The 15,155-nt window shown below is 33.5% G+C and overlaps 1 protein-coding gene across 3 annotated transcripts; it reads left to right on the forward strand.

Moving 5' to 3' along the window:
• The first annotated feature begins 5,458 nt into the window (after positions 1-5,458).
• FAB1D (FORMS APLOID AND BINUCLEATE CELLS 1A) lies at positions 5,459-15,052 on the forward strand. 3 transcript variants are annotated; one of them, XM_088220563.1, is made up of 14 exons: positions 5,459-5,700; positions 6,555-6,610; positions 7,307-7,601; positions 7,707-7,740; positions 7,829-8,524; positions 8,953-9,097; positions 9,172-9,513; positions 9,837-10,706; positions 10,945-11,279; positions 11,567-11,693; positions 11,849-12,004; positions 12,322-13,776; positions 13,857-14,123; positions 14,435-15,052. In XM_088220563.1, exons 3-14 carry the CDS (start codon positions 7,364-7,366, stop codon positions 14,765-14,767), a joined length of 4,998 nt encoding a protein of 1,665 aa, XP_088076689.1. In that variant the 5' UTR covers positions 5,459-5,700; positions 6,555-6,610; positions 7,307-7,363; the 3' UTR covers positions 14,768-15,052. The 3 variants fall into 3 exon arrangements, with proteins under 3 accessions (XP_088076689.1, XP_021895972.2, XP_021895973.2); XM_022040280.2 differs by lacking the exon at positions 6,555-6,610; XM_022040281.2 differs by lacking the exon at positions 6,555-6,610 and having other exon boundaries at positions 7,364-7,601.
• The last annotated feature ends 103 nt before the right edge of the window (positions 15,053-15,155 follow it).

The following is a 15,155-nucleotide window of genomic DNA, read 5'->3' on the forward strand; positions in this document are numbered from 1 at the left end:
AATGTAATATGATATTAATTAGAACAATTATCATCTCAAAAATATTAATAATTGTTTTGACTTTTTTTACATAAGTAATCTATAATTTAGATTTTATATGCAATAATATTGTTATACCACTAACTCATTTGATATTTACATAATTTGAAAACTTAAAAAGACTTTTGCTACGTAATTTTTTTTTTTTATCAAAATATTATAAGGTGATTTATAAGAACCAAATAATTAGAAAAAATATCTAGGAAAATAATAATTAATACATGAAATAATTTACGTATCATCATAAATTTTGGGAATTACCATAGTGTTTTTATAGTTTGGAAATGTACATTACTATAGCATTCTCATTTAAAAATGAAAAATCATTATGGATAGCCACAATATTACTATAGACATTGATATTTTGGATATGTATGTATTATAATTATAGATAAATAAGTTATCAATATTCTCAATAATTTTGTTATTGACATCACTTTATACGCACACTAAAAAACTTAATTAATAGATAAATTCATCGACAGGGAGACGATTAAGAGGATATCAAGTTTTAAAACAAATTTGAACTTAAATACCCTCCTTTTCTACAATTTAATTATATTTTTTTGCGGTTGTTTTCGAAATTTTAATTTTTAAGTGCAATTATTGCTTCCCGTTTAATGCACGGGCCCAATTTTAAGGACCCTCAAATAATAAGCCGCCACGTTAGCGGCCGATGGCCTTCCCTGCACTTCACGTAACGAGGGTAGTTTAGTAAATGAACGCGCCGAAATTGACAGGGACGCTCTCTTCAATGCCAGGTGGCAGAACTGTTCAAAATCATCCATATCACTTGTAAAGCCATGGATGTTTGTCGACACGTGGCAACAGATGGCAATGTGTCATTACATCACTGGTCGATAGTTGACGTCTCCGCCGTCAAAAAGAGATTTTAACGGGAATCCTCGTAAATATCCTATGAAAAAGATATTATTGCAGACATGCCCTTTCATGTTTTGCATTTCTGTTATCACCCCAAACCCCTTCAATTTGTAATTACCATAGCTTTTTATTCTTTTCTTTTCCTTTCCTTTTTATATACTAATATATAATTACGGTATAATGCCATAAATTATCAAGGAAACTTGATGTCATCTTTGCATTTTTCTTTCTACAAAATGTGATTTTTCTTTTTCACAAAATGTGATTTGTATGATTTTAATATATACTTTAATTAATTATACTATACCATAGATGTTTTTAGAAAATGAATTGAAATGATTCTCTTAATAAAATAAAATAATTATAAATCGAATTATGTATTTTAATTTAAATATTATGTGAAATTAATAAATAAATAATCCAAAAACTCATATTATTTACAAAATATATTTATACGTAATTCTAAATTTTAATTTTAAAATTCATTACCTCAATATATTAAAATACTTTTTGAGAAAAAAAATTTCATCAATTAAAAATACAACATGTTGTCTCTCAATGTTAAAAAATTCATAAGAAATTCAATATATTAAATTAATTTTTTCTATCACTAACTTACTTATCAATATTGATTATAATTTTTAATACTGAAAATTTATCTTTATATTTTAGTATATTTCAATATAAAATTTTTTACATATATATAATGTTACGAAAACTATATCTTTCAATAGAAGGATAAAGAAATCAACTCATAACGGAAAAAATATATATATATATATATATAAATGTTAAGAATTATTGTAAATAAATAAACAAAGACTTATTTAATTATTCAGTATAAAGTATTAAAATATTATATACGGTATTATCATATCAAAATATACAGGAATTGTGAGAGAAAAAGCTACTTTATTGGTTTGCACAGTGTATTCTAAGATATATCACCAAACACAATTAACTTAAATTGTAAAATTAACAAAGTTAAATTGAGTATTATGCCGTACCTCATCTTTGAAATTTTTTTTAACTGAAATATGAAAAGTTTAAATTATTATATATATTTTTTGTAATAATATTTATTTTTATTGTTTAACTTTAAATTTAACATATAATGTAAAGATTCGAAATTTAAAAGAAAATAAATTTATAAATTAAATATTTAGAGTTTATATTCTTTGCACAATAATTTTGAATGTCCAATAAAATTACCAGAATGTTCTTTCTAAAATACAAAAAAAAAAAAAATTTAAAAATGAATAATGAATAATTAAGCATCCTATGACAACCTTCACTAACACTTGAAGGGAATTTAAATAGTGAACTACTCACAACTCTTTTGCTGACCGGGATCTGAATTTTGGTTCTCTTGATCTGAAATAGTGAGATACATTAGTTCAGTAAAAATATCACACTAATTACATATATGAAAAACTGAATATTGGTAAAAAAATAAAAAAAACAACTAATGAAACCCTTGTTTTATTTAAATACATTTGAAACTTGAAGACATTTATTTAATATTTATTATAACAAATTTTACAAAGACAATCTATGAAGACCCATCTCTATGTCACTTTTCACTTTCACACATAAGAGAATGACAAACAATAACGTTCCCTTTTTATTTGCTTATTGATACCCATGGGGTCCATAGGGGTGGCCTCCCTACTCGTGAACAAAATATCCAATTTTATAATTAACCGACCGTCCCCATATCTCGTCCGGTAATAAGTGTCAAATATTCCATCACCTCGATATTTCGTCCGGTATGAGAGTGAACCATATCTCCAAAACCTTTCTGGTAAGGGACTTTCCAGTTCCATCCAACTGATGTAACATTCATGGTAGGGTTCCCTATGTATCGGGCTCGTTCGTCCTTTCTCTAGGTAACCAATAAGTATTTCACATACCGATTTTCATCAATAAATAACCAATGAACTCATACCAATATCTCATATCACATTCACAGATAAATTAAATTACATTTATGCTGACGGTATTTAACCAAAATAACTAGATAAGTTGATAAGACTAATGAACTATAAATTAAGAACATATATTATAGAAAAATCAAGTAAGTAAGACAGTACATAAAAATAAACAGGACATCAAGATAATTGTGAACTAACCAGTTCTGCCTCCACTAGTAACATGTAATTATTTTTAGGATTTTTTAATTTTTCATAAAAATATAAAATTATACATCGTTAAGTCTCAATTTACCGTAATGGAGAATAAGGTGAGAGATCCTTACCTAAATCAGTGTTTCAAGATGTCGAACTGTCTACTACGTCTCTTAACGGGTACCGGGTTCCCTAAATTTTTTCTATGAAATTTAAGACATTCGTCACATACTTAAAAATACCATAAAAATTCAAAATCGGTGTCCAAAACTCATTCTGGCTAATTTGGGGTTCCGGCATGGCAGCGGTGTCGTGCTCCGGCACCGACTCCACCGCCCACGGTGGTGTTTTGCCTCGACTTACTAATTTTGATTGTATCCCTACAGAAAAATACGTTAGGGGCATCGGTTGACCGGAAAATCATTAAAAAAAAACTAAACCTACCGTGGGGGGGACCTCGATGTGCGGCAACTCCGCCGGTCTTCCTTTGTGGCCAAGGTTCTTTCTTTGGCTACCTTGTACAGAAAAGGACAGAGAACACAATGATAAAAAAATCACGTGAAATGAAAATCGAAAAGAGATTCATCGGAGGATTTTTGGGGTTTTAGTTACGGCGGTTCCATCGGGCTATACTCGCGATTTTCGACTCATCTGTCGTCCCTCTTGCTCCGATTTGGCCACAGAATTACTCAGAATCGAATTCTGAGCTCGTATGAGGAATTTTTACATTTTTTGGCGATTGGACGGATCCGGACCGTTCATGCATGCGGGATCGATCCTGAACAGTCCGATTGCAGGGTAGCAGATCACCAGCGTGGCCTCCTGCGTGGCATCGACGTCAGTGCGTCTTGCCACGCGACACGTTCTGGTTCGTCAAGGCTGTTGACTGGGCGATCCTACGTGGCCGAACTTTTTCTATTTGTACTTTGACATCATATTTTCAATTTTTCTTTTAAAAACACATCGATAACCTAAATTTTCATTTTTTTTTCTAAAATTATTTTCAATGTTGTACCTAATTCATTTTTTTCTCAAAATTTTACTTAAATAAAAATAAAATAAAATAAATAAATTATTTTAAATTAATAATTAAAGAATAAAAAAATTATCTCAGGTCGTTTTTGGGACCCGAATATTACATATAATTTCATCTAATAAAAATAATCCTTGAATTAGTTTTATGGAATGGATCTAATATTCACATTGACATTTTAGAGATTTTATGAAGTAAGATAATTAATATTGTAATTCAAAATTCTTATGTTATTTCCATTATATTTGATGTTTCAAGTATAGAAAAACAAAATTTATTGTTTTAAATTATTATGTATATAAAATAATTTTAATTGTTCTTGGCATCGTGCGACACATTTTCAACAATAATTTAATTATTCATTTAAGAACAAATAGTATATTTCATTATGTAAGTAGCTTATAAAAAAAAAACAACAACTGATGAGCTTATCAAAAAAGGATCACATAATAATATGATGATATTTAATGAGATTTACCATTGAGGGAGGAGTAATTAAATTTCCTTATTTATTCACTCGCACGTATCATATAAGAACACGTGTTAATGCTGTTTAGTTTTCTTCAAACAATGTTCTTTGTGTCTTATCAACACAAAACAACTTAAATCTTTATATCACACAAATTTAAAAAAGTTTTATTATGAAGGATTGAAATACTAATACCAACGGCTTTTAAATCAACATGGTATAGAAAAGTTATGATAAAGAAAACGTATGTAGTTTAGTTACTAAAATTGTTTGAAAAGATAATTAGTTTAGGTACATTAAAAATACTATTATTGTTAATTATAACATAATATGAGGGTGATTTTTTTAATTTTTTTTTTCTTTAAAATAGAAAATTAAAAGCTGTATTGCAGTGTTGTCAAATTTTTAACATTATTTTTTATTTTGATAATTTTTAGTTTTATTAATTTAAAGAGTAGTCTGTATAAATAAAATATTAAATGTATCAGAATCATATATAAGAATGAGCTTTAAAATTATTTAGAATGATTAAAATCTTTTGACTGTGAACTGGAACTTTTAAATATCATTTTAATTGTTGGATTATATTTTCATAATTTTTTTAATTAAATAAAATGTTGTATTTAGAAATACGTGTATGATAGGAGCAGGAGCGACACAGCCGTGGAAACTTTTCAGTACAAAACAAGTCAAACAAATCCTCCCTATTTATTACATTATGTCTACGCCGTATTTGGGGGTAAATTCCGTTTAAACAAAATTATTTTCAAAAATTAATTTTTACTGTGACCAACTACGAAGCACGCTCTCTTCTGTGTACCACACGAGTGGACCCCACTCTTTATTATTATTATTATTATTATTTATTTATTTATTTTCTAGCTGTGTCAAATTGTCATTTCCTTTTCCACACTCCTCATTTCTCCTGCTTCTTCTTCTTCTTCTTTGTCTTTGTACCGTACCCTTCTTCTCTTACTTTCTCTCCCTGTCTACACTCCGGAGCCTATTATTCTTTGCTTTGTAGAGAGAGAAAAACAAGCCTGTTTCTATAGACAGAAAATAGAAAATAAACAAAGCTTTTCCATTATGCTTGTGATTCAACTTGAGGTCACAGCCAAATCTTTGTTGCTCTTCTTGATTTTTCTTTAACGGTAAGTTATCTTCTCTAGCTTTTTTGGTAGGTTAACTTTATTTTTGAGAGTTGCAGATGCAAACTTTTTCAAACCGAAATGTATAGATTTTCTCTTTTTCCCCCCGGAATTTGAATTTTTTTTTCAAGTTTTTGGAAACTGCAGATTGATTAATTAGTGATCTTGTCCGAGTTTTACAGATCAATTTGCTGTGATATCATCTTTGAGATTTGATTTTACCTTTCTTTCTTCCATGTCTCGGTTCTTGTTTTTGCATTGAAGATTTTGAGATTCTTTTTACTTCGATCAATTCATGTCTTGTTTTTTCCCTTTGGCTTTAGACTCAAGATTTGGGTATTCTCATTTGTTTCTCTCCCCCATTTTCTTTTCTTTTAAATACACAGTCGGTCTTTTCTTTCAAAATCTTAGTCGTTGGTTTTGTTGTTGTTTTGAATTTGCCGGTTAAGTTTTAGCAAGATTATTGGTTGGATAAATAAATTTTATCATAATTTTGGAACACAAGTATTAGATTGAGTTTTGGATAAGATAAATATTCGGATTGCTGGATTTAGCTATGATTAATTTTATTATGTTATTTTTTTTTCCAATTTTCTCTTGATTTTTGTAGAGTTCGATTACAAGCTTATTTGGTGCTCTATTCTGCTAAACTTTTTGTTTTAAGAAAATTTTCCGGCATTTTGAATGCCAGTGTGAATTTAGGCGGATCACAATGGTTTAAAATTCTTGAGTTTTAGATCGTATTTTGTGTCTTCCTACTGAGTTTCGAGGACTGGCTAACTTTTCTTTCTGTTTGTTTGATTTTGACATATGTGCTTTTCTCTCTTTGCTTTTTTCTGGTTATTTGCTCCCTTTAGGTGGCATGGGGGAGTAGCGTTCTTGATCCGGCTTTTGGTCCAATTCGTTTGATTTGGTTCTCTTTTAATTTTTACATTATTCCTACACTTAATTAGTAGACTAATTCTGATAGCTGAAATTGGAAAGTTTCTCACGTTTTAGTTGACTCTAATTTTTACATTGTGGGCATAGAGGTGGTTCAAATATGAGTACTATGATGCAATTATATTTATGGTGAAGAAGCAATGCACAAGTTAAATGGGAATCAAATTGTAGAATATCTAATAGAACACTGCTCAACAAACCTTTCTAGTAAATAAATTATGTTACTAGTCTGATTCACCTAGTTTGCAAGAAACAAATTTGGATCTAAAGTTTGCTTATCATTTGTTCACTCAGAAGTTTTTGAATTGGTTTTTGGTCTCAACGATATCTTTGTTCTCCTTATCTCTCATTTTTGGATATTAAGCTATGAAATTTTCACTGCCCTCATATTTCTCTTATTTTTGGCTATTGAACTCCAAATTTTTAAGCTGCTCTTCTACGCTGCGGCTTCATCAGCTAAGAATCTTCAATGAAAATGTTCCATGAAGTGGGATTACTTCCCTGTATTAATAAATCTTCTTTTCTAAACATTTGAGTTGCACTAACCTCAGATTCTCAATTTCTGATTTTAAGAATCAAATGGATTTTTGTTAAATCAACTTATTTTTTAGAGCTGTAACCTATGTTCTTAGCGAATATCAGTTTAATTTTTTTCCTGAATCAATAGGTCGTCTAGTCTCAACATTTTTTGGAATATACCAGCTGGAGTTATTTTTTATAGCAGATGTGTAGCATGTGTCACACCTGTGGCGGAGAACTTTGTACGTCTGAGGGCAATAATAAGCAGCAGAATGAGAAATTTCTGAAGTTGAATGGTGAATGCCCTCGTGGTTCCTGTAAATCTTGTTGGGAGAAGCAAGAACGTGAATCTTTAAAGAAGTATGTTTTGAGTCCATATGCAACACCATTGATCAGTCCGACGACTTCCTTGTCAAGCAGTGATCGGTCCTTCTCAAGCTCAAGTATATTTCTCTATCAATTTTCTATAAAACGACCCTTCTTTGACATAAGATTGTGTACCATCATATTGTATTCTGATGATTTCTTTCATTCATCTGTCATTTTAGGTGAGTTTTCCGTAGATGGAATTTCATATGACAGGTAGTTATCTGCTGTTGAATTGTATTTCTGGTGTACAAACTTTTGTGTTCTGCTTAAAACAAATTGTCCTTTTGATGTTTTCTCTTAGGGTAAATCATGAAGGTGCAGCAGACAGCAGTAATGATGATTTGAGCTATAGGATGAGTGACCAAGTACTGCAGTTACCCTCAAAATGTCCAGTAAATGGGGTTGATAGATCTAATACAGTGATTGAGAATGGAAATTATGGTGTTGATGGAGATGTAGTTAGAGAAGTGGACATAGTTCAAAATACTAATGTTCTGGAAGCAAAAGGAATTGGCCCAGAATATGATAGCAAATGTTCTATTGGGGAATCTGGAAGTTCAAATCCCGACGATGATCTGATGGATGCCAAGATTTGGGAACCTCCAGAATCAGAAGATCCAGAGGATGACTTGGAGAGTAGTGTGGCTTATAATGATGATGACGACGACGAGTGTGGTGATGGCGTCAATTGGGGCAATCCAAGTTCTTTTAGTCATTCTAATGATGAAGGTTGTGGAAACTACAGGTTCAAAGAAGAAAAACAACAAGCAATGGAAGAGGTGATAAATGGCAAGTTTAAAGCAATTGTGAGTCAGCTTCTAAAATCAGCTGGTGTTGCCTCACCTGTTGAAGATGGTGAAAACTGGGTTGATATAGTTACTTCTTTATCCTGGGAAGCTGCTTCATTTTTGAAGCTTGATGGTATTGATGGCAAGCCAATGGATCCAGATGGCTATGTGAAAGTTAAATGCATAGCAACTGGGTCTCGCAGCCAAAGGTGATATGATATAGCCAGAATAGTTATTAGTTATATTACACTTTTGATTATTTATGTGCAGCAACTAACATAGTTAACTTCTGATAACATTGCCCATTACTGGGTTATTCTAGAGGGTTTTAATGTTAAATACATAATCTTCAATATAATAAAGAGCTACAAAATATGTTGATTAAATACACTTTGTTTTTCCAGAAAATTATCTGATCAGTAAGAAAGAATTTGTACCTGTTCATGTTTTCCTTGACAACATGGGAATATCATTTATGGCCCCTCATCAAATGGCATTTTGTCTTGTTTATCTTTTCTTTTAATTTAGAAGGGAGATTATCAACATCTTAATTTGGTGTCCTCACATTTTCTTAATTATCACACAATGTATTTTTGTTTTTATTTGCTACTCATGAGGTTAAAATATTGTCTTGCAGTCAAGTAGTGAAAGGCTTGGTGTTTAAAAAGCATGCTGCTCACAAGCACATGCCAACTAAGTACAAGAATCCAAGGTTGTTGCTTATCCAAGGTGTGCTTGGTCAGTCTTCCAGTGTTTTATCATCATTCAAGTTAATGGATCAGGTATTCTAGCAGGAAATTTGTATTTTCTCATCATCCATTATGCTATTTTTTTCTCATCATTTGGCTGCAAACAGGAAAAGGATCATCTGAACTCTGTCATTGAGATGATAGAAATGTGCCATCCAAATGTTGTATTAGTAGAAAAAAGTGTTTCTCGTGATGTTCAAGAGTCTATCCTTTCCAAAGGAATGACACTGATATTTGACATGAAGCTCCATCGCTTGGAGAGAGTTGCTCGCTGTACTGGTTCGCAAATTGTATCATCCGATACTCTGATGAATCAAAAGCTAAAGCAGTGTGATTCCTTTCACATTGAGAAGTTTATAGAAGAGCATGCTGCTGTTAGTGAAGGTGGCAAGCAGCCAACTAAAACATTGATGTTTCTTGAGGGCTGTCCCACACGTTTAGGTTGCACTGTAAGTTCAAATTTTTGTAATTAAACCATACTAGTTGGTAAGTAATATTGAATTCAAGACTTTGATATGATCCTGAAACTATAAAATAACTTGTCACAGCTTTTGTTTTTCTGATATAGATGGTTAATACTGATCCTTTCCTTTAGAGTAAGATATTTTTATTGTGCTATTCATCTGAGGAAAAAAGTTACTCAGTACCTTGACATTGATAATTGATATTTTGCTGATGCTCTTTGTTTTGGGATAATTTTCTATGGATTATCCATTGTGGATCCTTGGACAACAGTACTTACTTAGTTGACGGTATTGCCTGATGCATGCAGATTTTGCTGAAAGGAAGCCATAGTGATGAATTGAAGAGGGTTAAATATGTGGTGCAGTGTGCAGTTGTCATGGCATATCATTTAATCCTTGAGACTTCTTTCCTTGTTGATCAGAAGGCAATGTTCTCTACGATTCCCTTTGCTGGAGTAGGAGAAGTCATACCAACAGATCAGCTATCTCCTGCTTTAGAAATTGGTAATTCAAGTGTTCCTTGTCTTGATGACTCTAGCACTGAAACTGCATTAATCAAAATTGATAGCCTTGTTTTGAATGGATTACACGAGGAAAATTCCCATGTCAGCAGGGTATTGGAATATGATAAAATGGTCAATGGAGTGTCAGATGGAGATTATGCGTTATCTTATGAGCCGTATAATCCAGCCATTTTTACTGGGTTATCATCTCTTTCAGCATCCCTGAAGAAAGTTATATGGAAAAGCTTTCCTATTGCGTCTGCTACCTCTCGGTCTCTGTCTGCATATCTTGGCTTAAATGGAAAGGAGTCTGAAAGGATCTTAGAAGAAATTCCAGTTCTGAAAGTTCCAGACGTTTGTGATCACTGTAATGCTGAAAGTAAAGGTAACTCTGATGAAACGAAATCAATTGAGGATGGAAAAACACAGTCTTTATCATTATGTGGTGACAACCTGACAGATATACTAATAGATGATGCAAATGAAGAAAACCAAATGCAGTGTAAGGATGATGTCAACAAAGTGGTGGATTCTCAGAGTATTTTGGTTTTGATGTCTAGCCGGAATGCCTCGAAAGGAATTGTTTGTGAACAGAGCCATTTTTCTCATATCATGTTCTACAAGAACTTTGATGTTCCCCTGGGAAAGTTTCTTAAAGACAATTTACTAAATCAGGTTTCTCAGATCTCCTTTTATTACCAAGTTTTACACTTACGTAGTTTACTATGAATCTCAATGGGTAAAGCCCTAGGTAGCTTATCTGCTAGTACGGAATTTATTTTTTAGGTTCGAAGAATTGCTTCTGTAATTCCATTGTAAAGTTTGTTAACCCTTAATGTAACTGAGTTTGCATATTATTTTCTTGGGCTGGATTAGCTCAACTTTGGACTGATGGAAACTGTTCATGCTGCAGAAAAGCCAGTGCATGACATGTGGTGAATTGCCAGAAGCACATTTTTACTATTATGCTCATAATAGTAGGCAACTCACAATACAAGTGAGACGGCTTCCCAATGGAAAACAGTTGCCTGGAGAAGCCAGAGGAAAACTCTGGATGTGGAGTCGGTGTGGTAAATGTAAAGGTAGGAATGGAACTCCAAAATCTACAAAAAGAGTATTGATCTGCACTGCTGCACGTGGTCTGTCATTCGGAAAGTTCTTGGAGCTCAGCTTTTCTCATAACTCTTCCATGGGTAGTTTCTCTGGTTGTGGCCATTCTCTGGACAGAGACTTCCTCTATTTTTTTGGGTATGGTCTGGTTTATCTCCTTTCATTTAATGTCGTTTTTCTATCTCCACATGATTTTTTTTTCTTCTGAATGAGTAGAGTAAGTAAAATTTCTCTGAGTTTCAAGGTGAAGATTTGTTTTCACAAATTTGTGAGTAAAAACGTGGAGATCTCAACTAAATGCATATAATGGCTATGGTGCCCCAATGCTTTTTGAGGAACTATATGCTAATTACTTGAATCAACTTTCTGCTAGCCTGCATATCTTTTTCTGTCCATTTACTTATGGAACCTTCATGCATATATAGGTCTGGCCCCATGATTGCAATGTTCAAGTACTCTCAAGTTACAACTTATACTGTCTCTATGCCTCCTCAAAAGCTAGAGTTCAGCAATTCAATTAGAGGAGATTGGCTTGAGGAAGAACTTGAAAATGTGCGTTTTTCCTGATTAAATCCTTGGTTTTGATTTATGTGAATGCTTGGATATGCTTGGCCAGTTTTGAAATCTAATCTTTTCATGTAATTGATGAATTCTTCCTTTTAGTAATGATTTTGAATTGGAAGTATGTTTTTTTTCTCCTACTCAAGGTCTATGCAAAAGGAATTTTACTGTTCCGAGAGGTTGCAAACTCATTGAAACGGTTAAAATCTCAGTTCATTGGTTCAACTATAATCCTTCAAGGGTTACAGAAGAACTTCTTAGATATTGAAGCGATGTTGAAGCAGGAAAAATTGGAGTTTGAGGTTAGTTTCTCTCTTGGTACTTGTTTGAAGAAATTTTACCTTTATGGATTTATGTGGTTGATGCAATCAGTCAGGTGCACAAATGCACTTTTGCAAGATTGGTGGCTCACTGAATCCTTTGAGGCTTATTTTTATTATGAAAAATTTCAATTATGAACCTGAATTTTTGCAAAACTAGTGTTTTGTTGCAGTATAACCTTTCTGTACTTGCAATTGCATCAATAGGAATAGTCCCTGATTTCATTTTTATGTTATCTTATTTCATTTTTTTTCTCCTGTTTGGCTTTTATTGTTGAAAAAAATGCACTAAAATTCAGAGTGGCCTTGGTAAGAATGGGAAGCCGGAGGAAGATTTACCACAACTTCTCAACTTGAACCGAATACGATGGGAGCTTCTGCTTCTGGCACGTATATGGGACAGGCGTTTGCACTCGCTGGTCTTGCCTGCACCAGCAATAGTTGTGACAGGAATTGGTGAGGAAAATGCAGAATGGTTCAAGTCAAAGTTGGATGGTGCTGCTGGTGCCAGGGATAAAGAGGCAAAAGCTAAACTGGAAAATGGTCACACAGTTCCTGATAATTGTTGTGATTTACCAATTCTATCGGACAAACCTGTTGAAGGACATGAATTTTCAGTAAAAGAAATTCCAGTTACTGGTCCTCCCCAAGATGTGGAAAAACAAGATGATAAGTATAACATATCTAATATTGATGAGGGTATTAGGATCCACGCACATTCAGACGCATGTGCCATTTCTGCTTCCCGTCATCCCTCTGATGACAGTTATCCACCCAATAAAATTCCTTTTTCTGATAGTCTGCAAGTAGATAGAATAACTCCAGTTACCGTAGAATATGAGAACAATGATCATCTTGATACAAATATGTCTAGAAAGGGTTCTCCACATTCAATATCATCAAGCTTAGAAAGATCAAGTGGATGGTTCTGGATGCCTTTCTGGGAAATCCGGCAGATACACTTGAATGGTCTTCAGAGAGGTTACTTGCCAAAATTTGAATCCGTCAATAATTATACTTTAGAGCACCTATCCACTGTCTGTCAGCTAATCAGTGAAGAAGGTTCAAGGCTACACATACCTCTGGGAGATAATAATTGTATTGTGTCGGATTATGAGGGTGAAGTCTCGAGCATAATTGCATGTGCACTAGCCTTGTTGAAAGATATACCTGTATCTGCAGAAATTGTTGATGAAGACAGCAGGAGAGAGTCTGGAGTGGCTGCTAAAGCAATTGAAAGTTTACACAGCATATCTAGAATTCCTACCATGACATCCTCAAATTGGTCTCTTAATGGATCTTCTGATTCAGATGCAATCCAGGCTACCCTAAGCATTTCTTCAGAAGAGACAGGACTTTCCAGTTTTGATGGGTTGAATTTGTTGGATTCTCTGAGTTTGCCTGAAGGTCTTAGCATGGAAGTGTCTCTTGGAGCTGGAAAGTCACTTGGAAAGAGCAAATACTCAGTAAGATGTCTATATGCCAGCCAGTTCCGTAATCTTCGGAATCGATGTTGCCCGTCTGAAATTGATTTTATCGCTTCTCTCAGTCGTTGTAGAATCTGGGATGCGAAAGGTGGCAAAAGCAAATCATTGTTTGCTAAAACAATTGATGACAGGTTCATTATAAAGGAAATTAAGAAAACAGAATATGATTCATTTGAGAAGTTTGCTCCGCATTATTTCAAGTACATGAATGAATCATTTGATTTGGGGAACCAAACTTGTCTTGCCAAAGTTCTTGGGATTTATCAGGTTTATACTTTTAACCTTACTATGTTTAGGCTTTTTTATTTCATCGTTTGTTCTCCTTAATGCTTGAATATACTTTGCAGGTGACCATAAGACATCCAAAAAGTGGAAAAGAGATTAGGCATGATCTCATGGTGATGGAGAATCTCACTTTTGGTCGAAAGATTACTCGTCAATATGATCTTAAAGGGGCTCTACATGCTCGGTTTAATTCAGCTGCTGATAGTTCAGGAGATGTTCTTCTGGATCAGAACTTTGTCAATGACATGAATTCTTGTCCATTATATGTTAGTAATACAGCAAAGCGTCTCCTGCAACGGGCTGTTTGGAATGACACTGCTTTCCTCTATGTGAGTTTTGCTGTTAATTCTTTATATTAATAGCATCTTTTCATGTGACATAGTCGCTGACATGTTTTCATCGATTAACTGGATACACTCTGGCAATGCTCCGCCTTCTGAGGTTGTTAAAAGAGCAAATAGCATTTTGCTTCCATGGTTATGAATCTGTTAACATGCACATGCTTTTGCTAGTTCGTTTTCTCTATTCTGGCTGCACTTTATACATTTTTCATTCCTTTTTCTATTTGCATTATCAAATTTTGGTCCAAAAAATTAGGTTTCCAATCTTTACCACTCCTGACACCTCCGTCTATTTCCAGTCAATCAATGTAATGGATTATTCTTTACTTCTTGGAGTGGACACCGAGCGGCGGGAGCTTGTTTGTGGAATTATTGATTACCTTAGGCAATATACTTGGGACAAGCAACTAGAGACATGGGTTAAGTCTTCACTTGTGGTTCCCAAGAATGTTTTGCCAACTGTTATCTCCCCAAAAGAGTATAAGAAGAGATTCAGAAAGTTCATGTCTACTCATTTCTTGAGTGTTCCAGACGATTGGTGCTTGCAAGGATCATCGGAGCCTCATGAAGATTATCATTTATCTCAATACAAATCCCAGAAGCAAGGGGGGATAAATGGTTTTTCTTCGTAGGTCTCTTCTTTTCAGGTTATTTATTTACTTGATCTATACAGTCAGTTGAGATGATATTGTTGCTATTGTAAATAGGTTATGTAAGAGCCCTCCTCGTCATTCTGCAATTTTTAGCAAATTTCTGGGGAAAAATTTCATCATCTCCGTAGGTCTCCCCTATCCATCTACATGTCCATATATATATATATATTTTATTTTTTGTAAAGCCATTGAGAAAGTGTAGAAAATCCCGGTGAATGAAGCCTACAGATATTATTTTGTATCAATGAAAAGTTGTTGCCGCCATTTGGTGTTAGTTTTGGATCTTTGATGCTTGTGTCCCCAGCATTTCAGAACGTAATAAGGCTTCTTTCCTTCTCTGGATACCCAAGTTCAGATGTTCAATTTC

This window comes from Carica papaya, chromosome 1, assembly GCF_054855325.1.
Source record: "Carica papaya isolate Zhongbai chromosome 1, ASM5485532v1, whole genome shotgun sequence".
NCBI lineage: Eukaryota > Viridiplantae > Streptophyta > Magnoliopsida > Brassicales > Caricaceae > Carica > Carica papaya.

What these genes read in the sequence shown, in the direction of transcription:
- FAB1D (XM_088220563.1), top strand. Translation starts at nt 7,364, where the DNA reads ATGTGTAGCATGTGTCACACCTGTGGCGGAGAACTTTGTACGTCTGAG. An exon ending in TCGGTCCTTCTCAAGCTCAA is followed by an intron (nt 7,602 to 7,706) that starts GTATATTTCTCT and finishes CTGTCATTTTAG; the next exon opens with GTGAGTTTTCCGTAGATGGA. An exon ending in TTGAGGAAGAACTTGAAAAT is followed by an intron (nt 11,694 to 11,848) that starts GTGCGTTTTTCC and finishes CTCCTACTCAAG; the next exon opens with GTCTATGCAAAAGGAATTTT.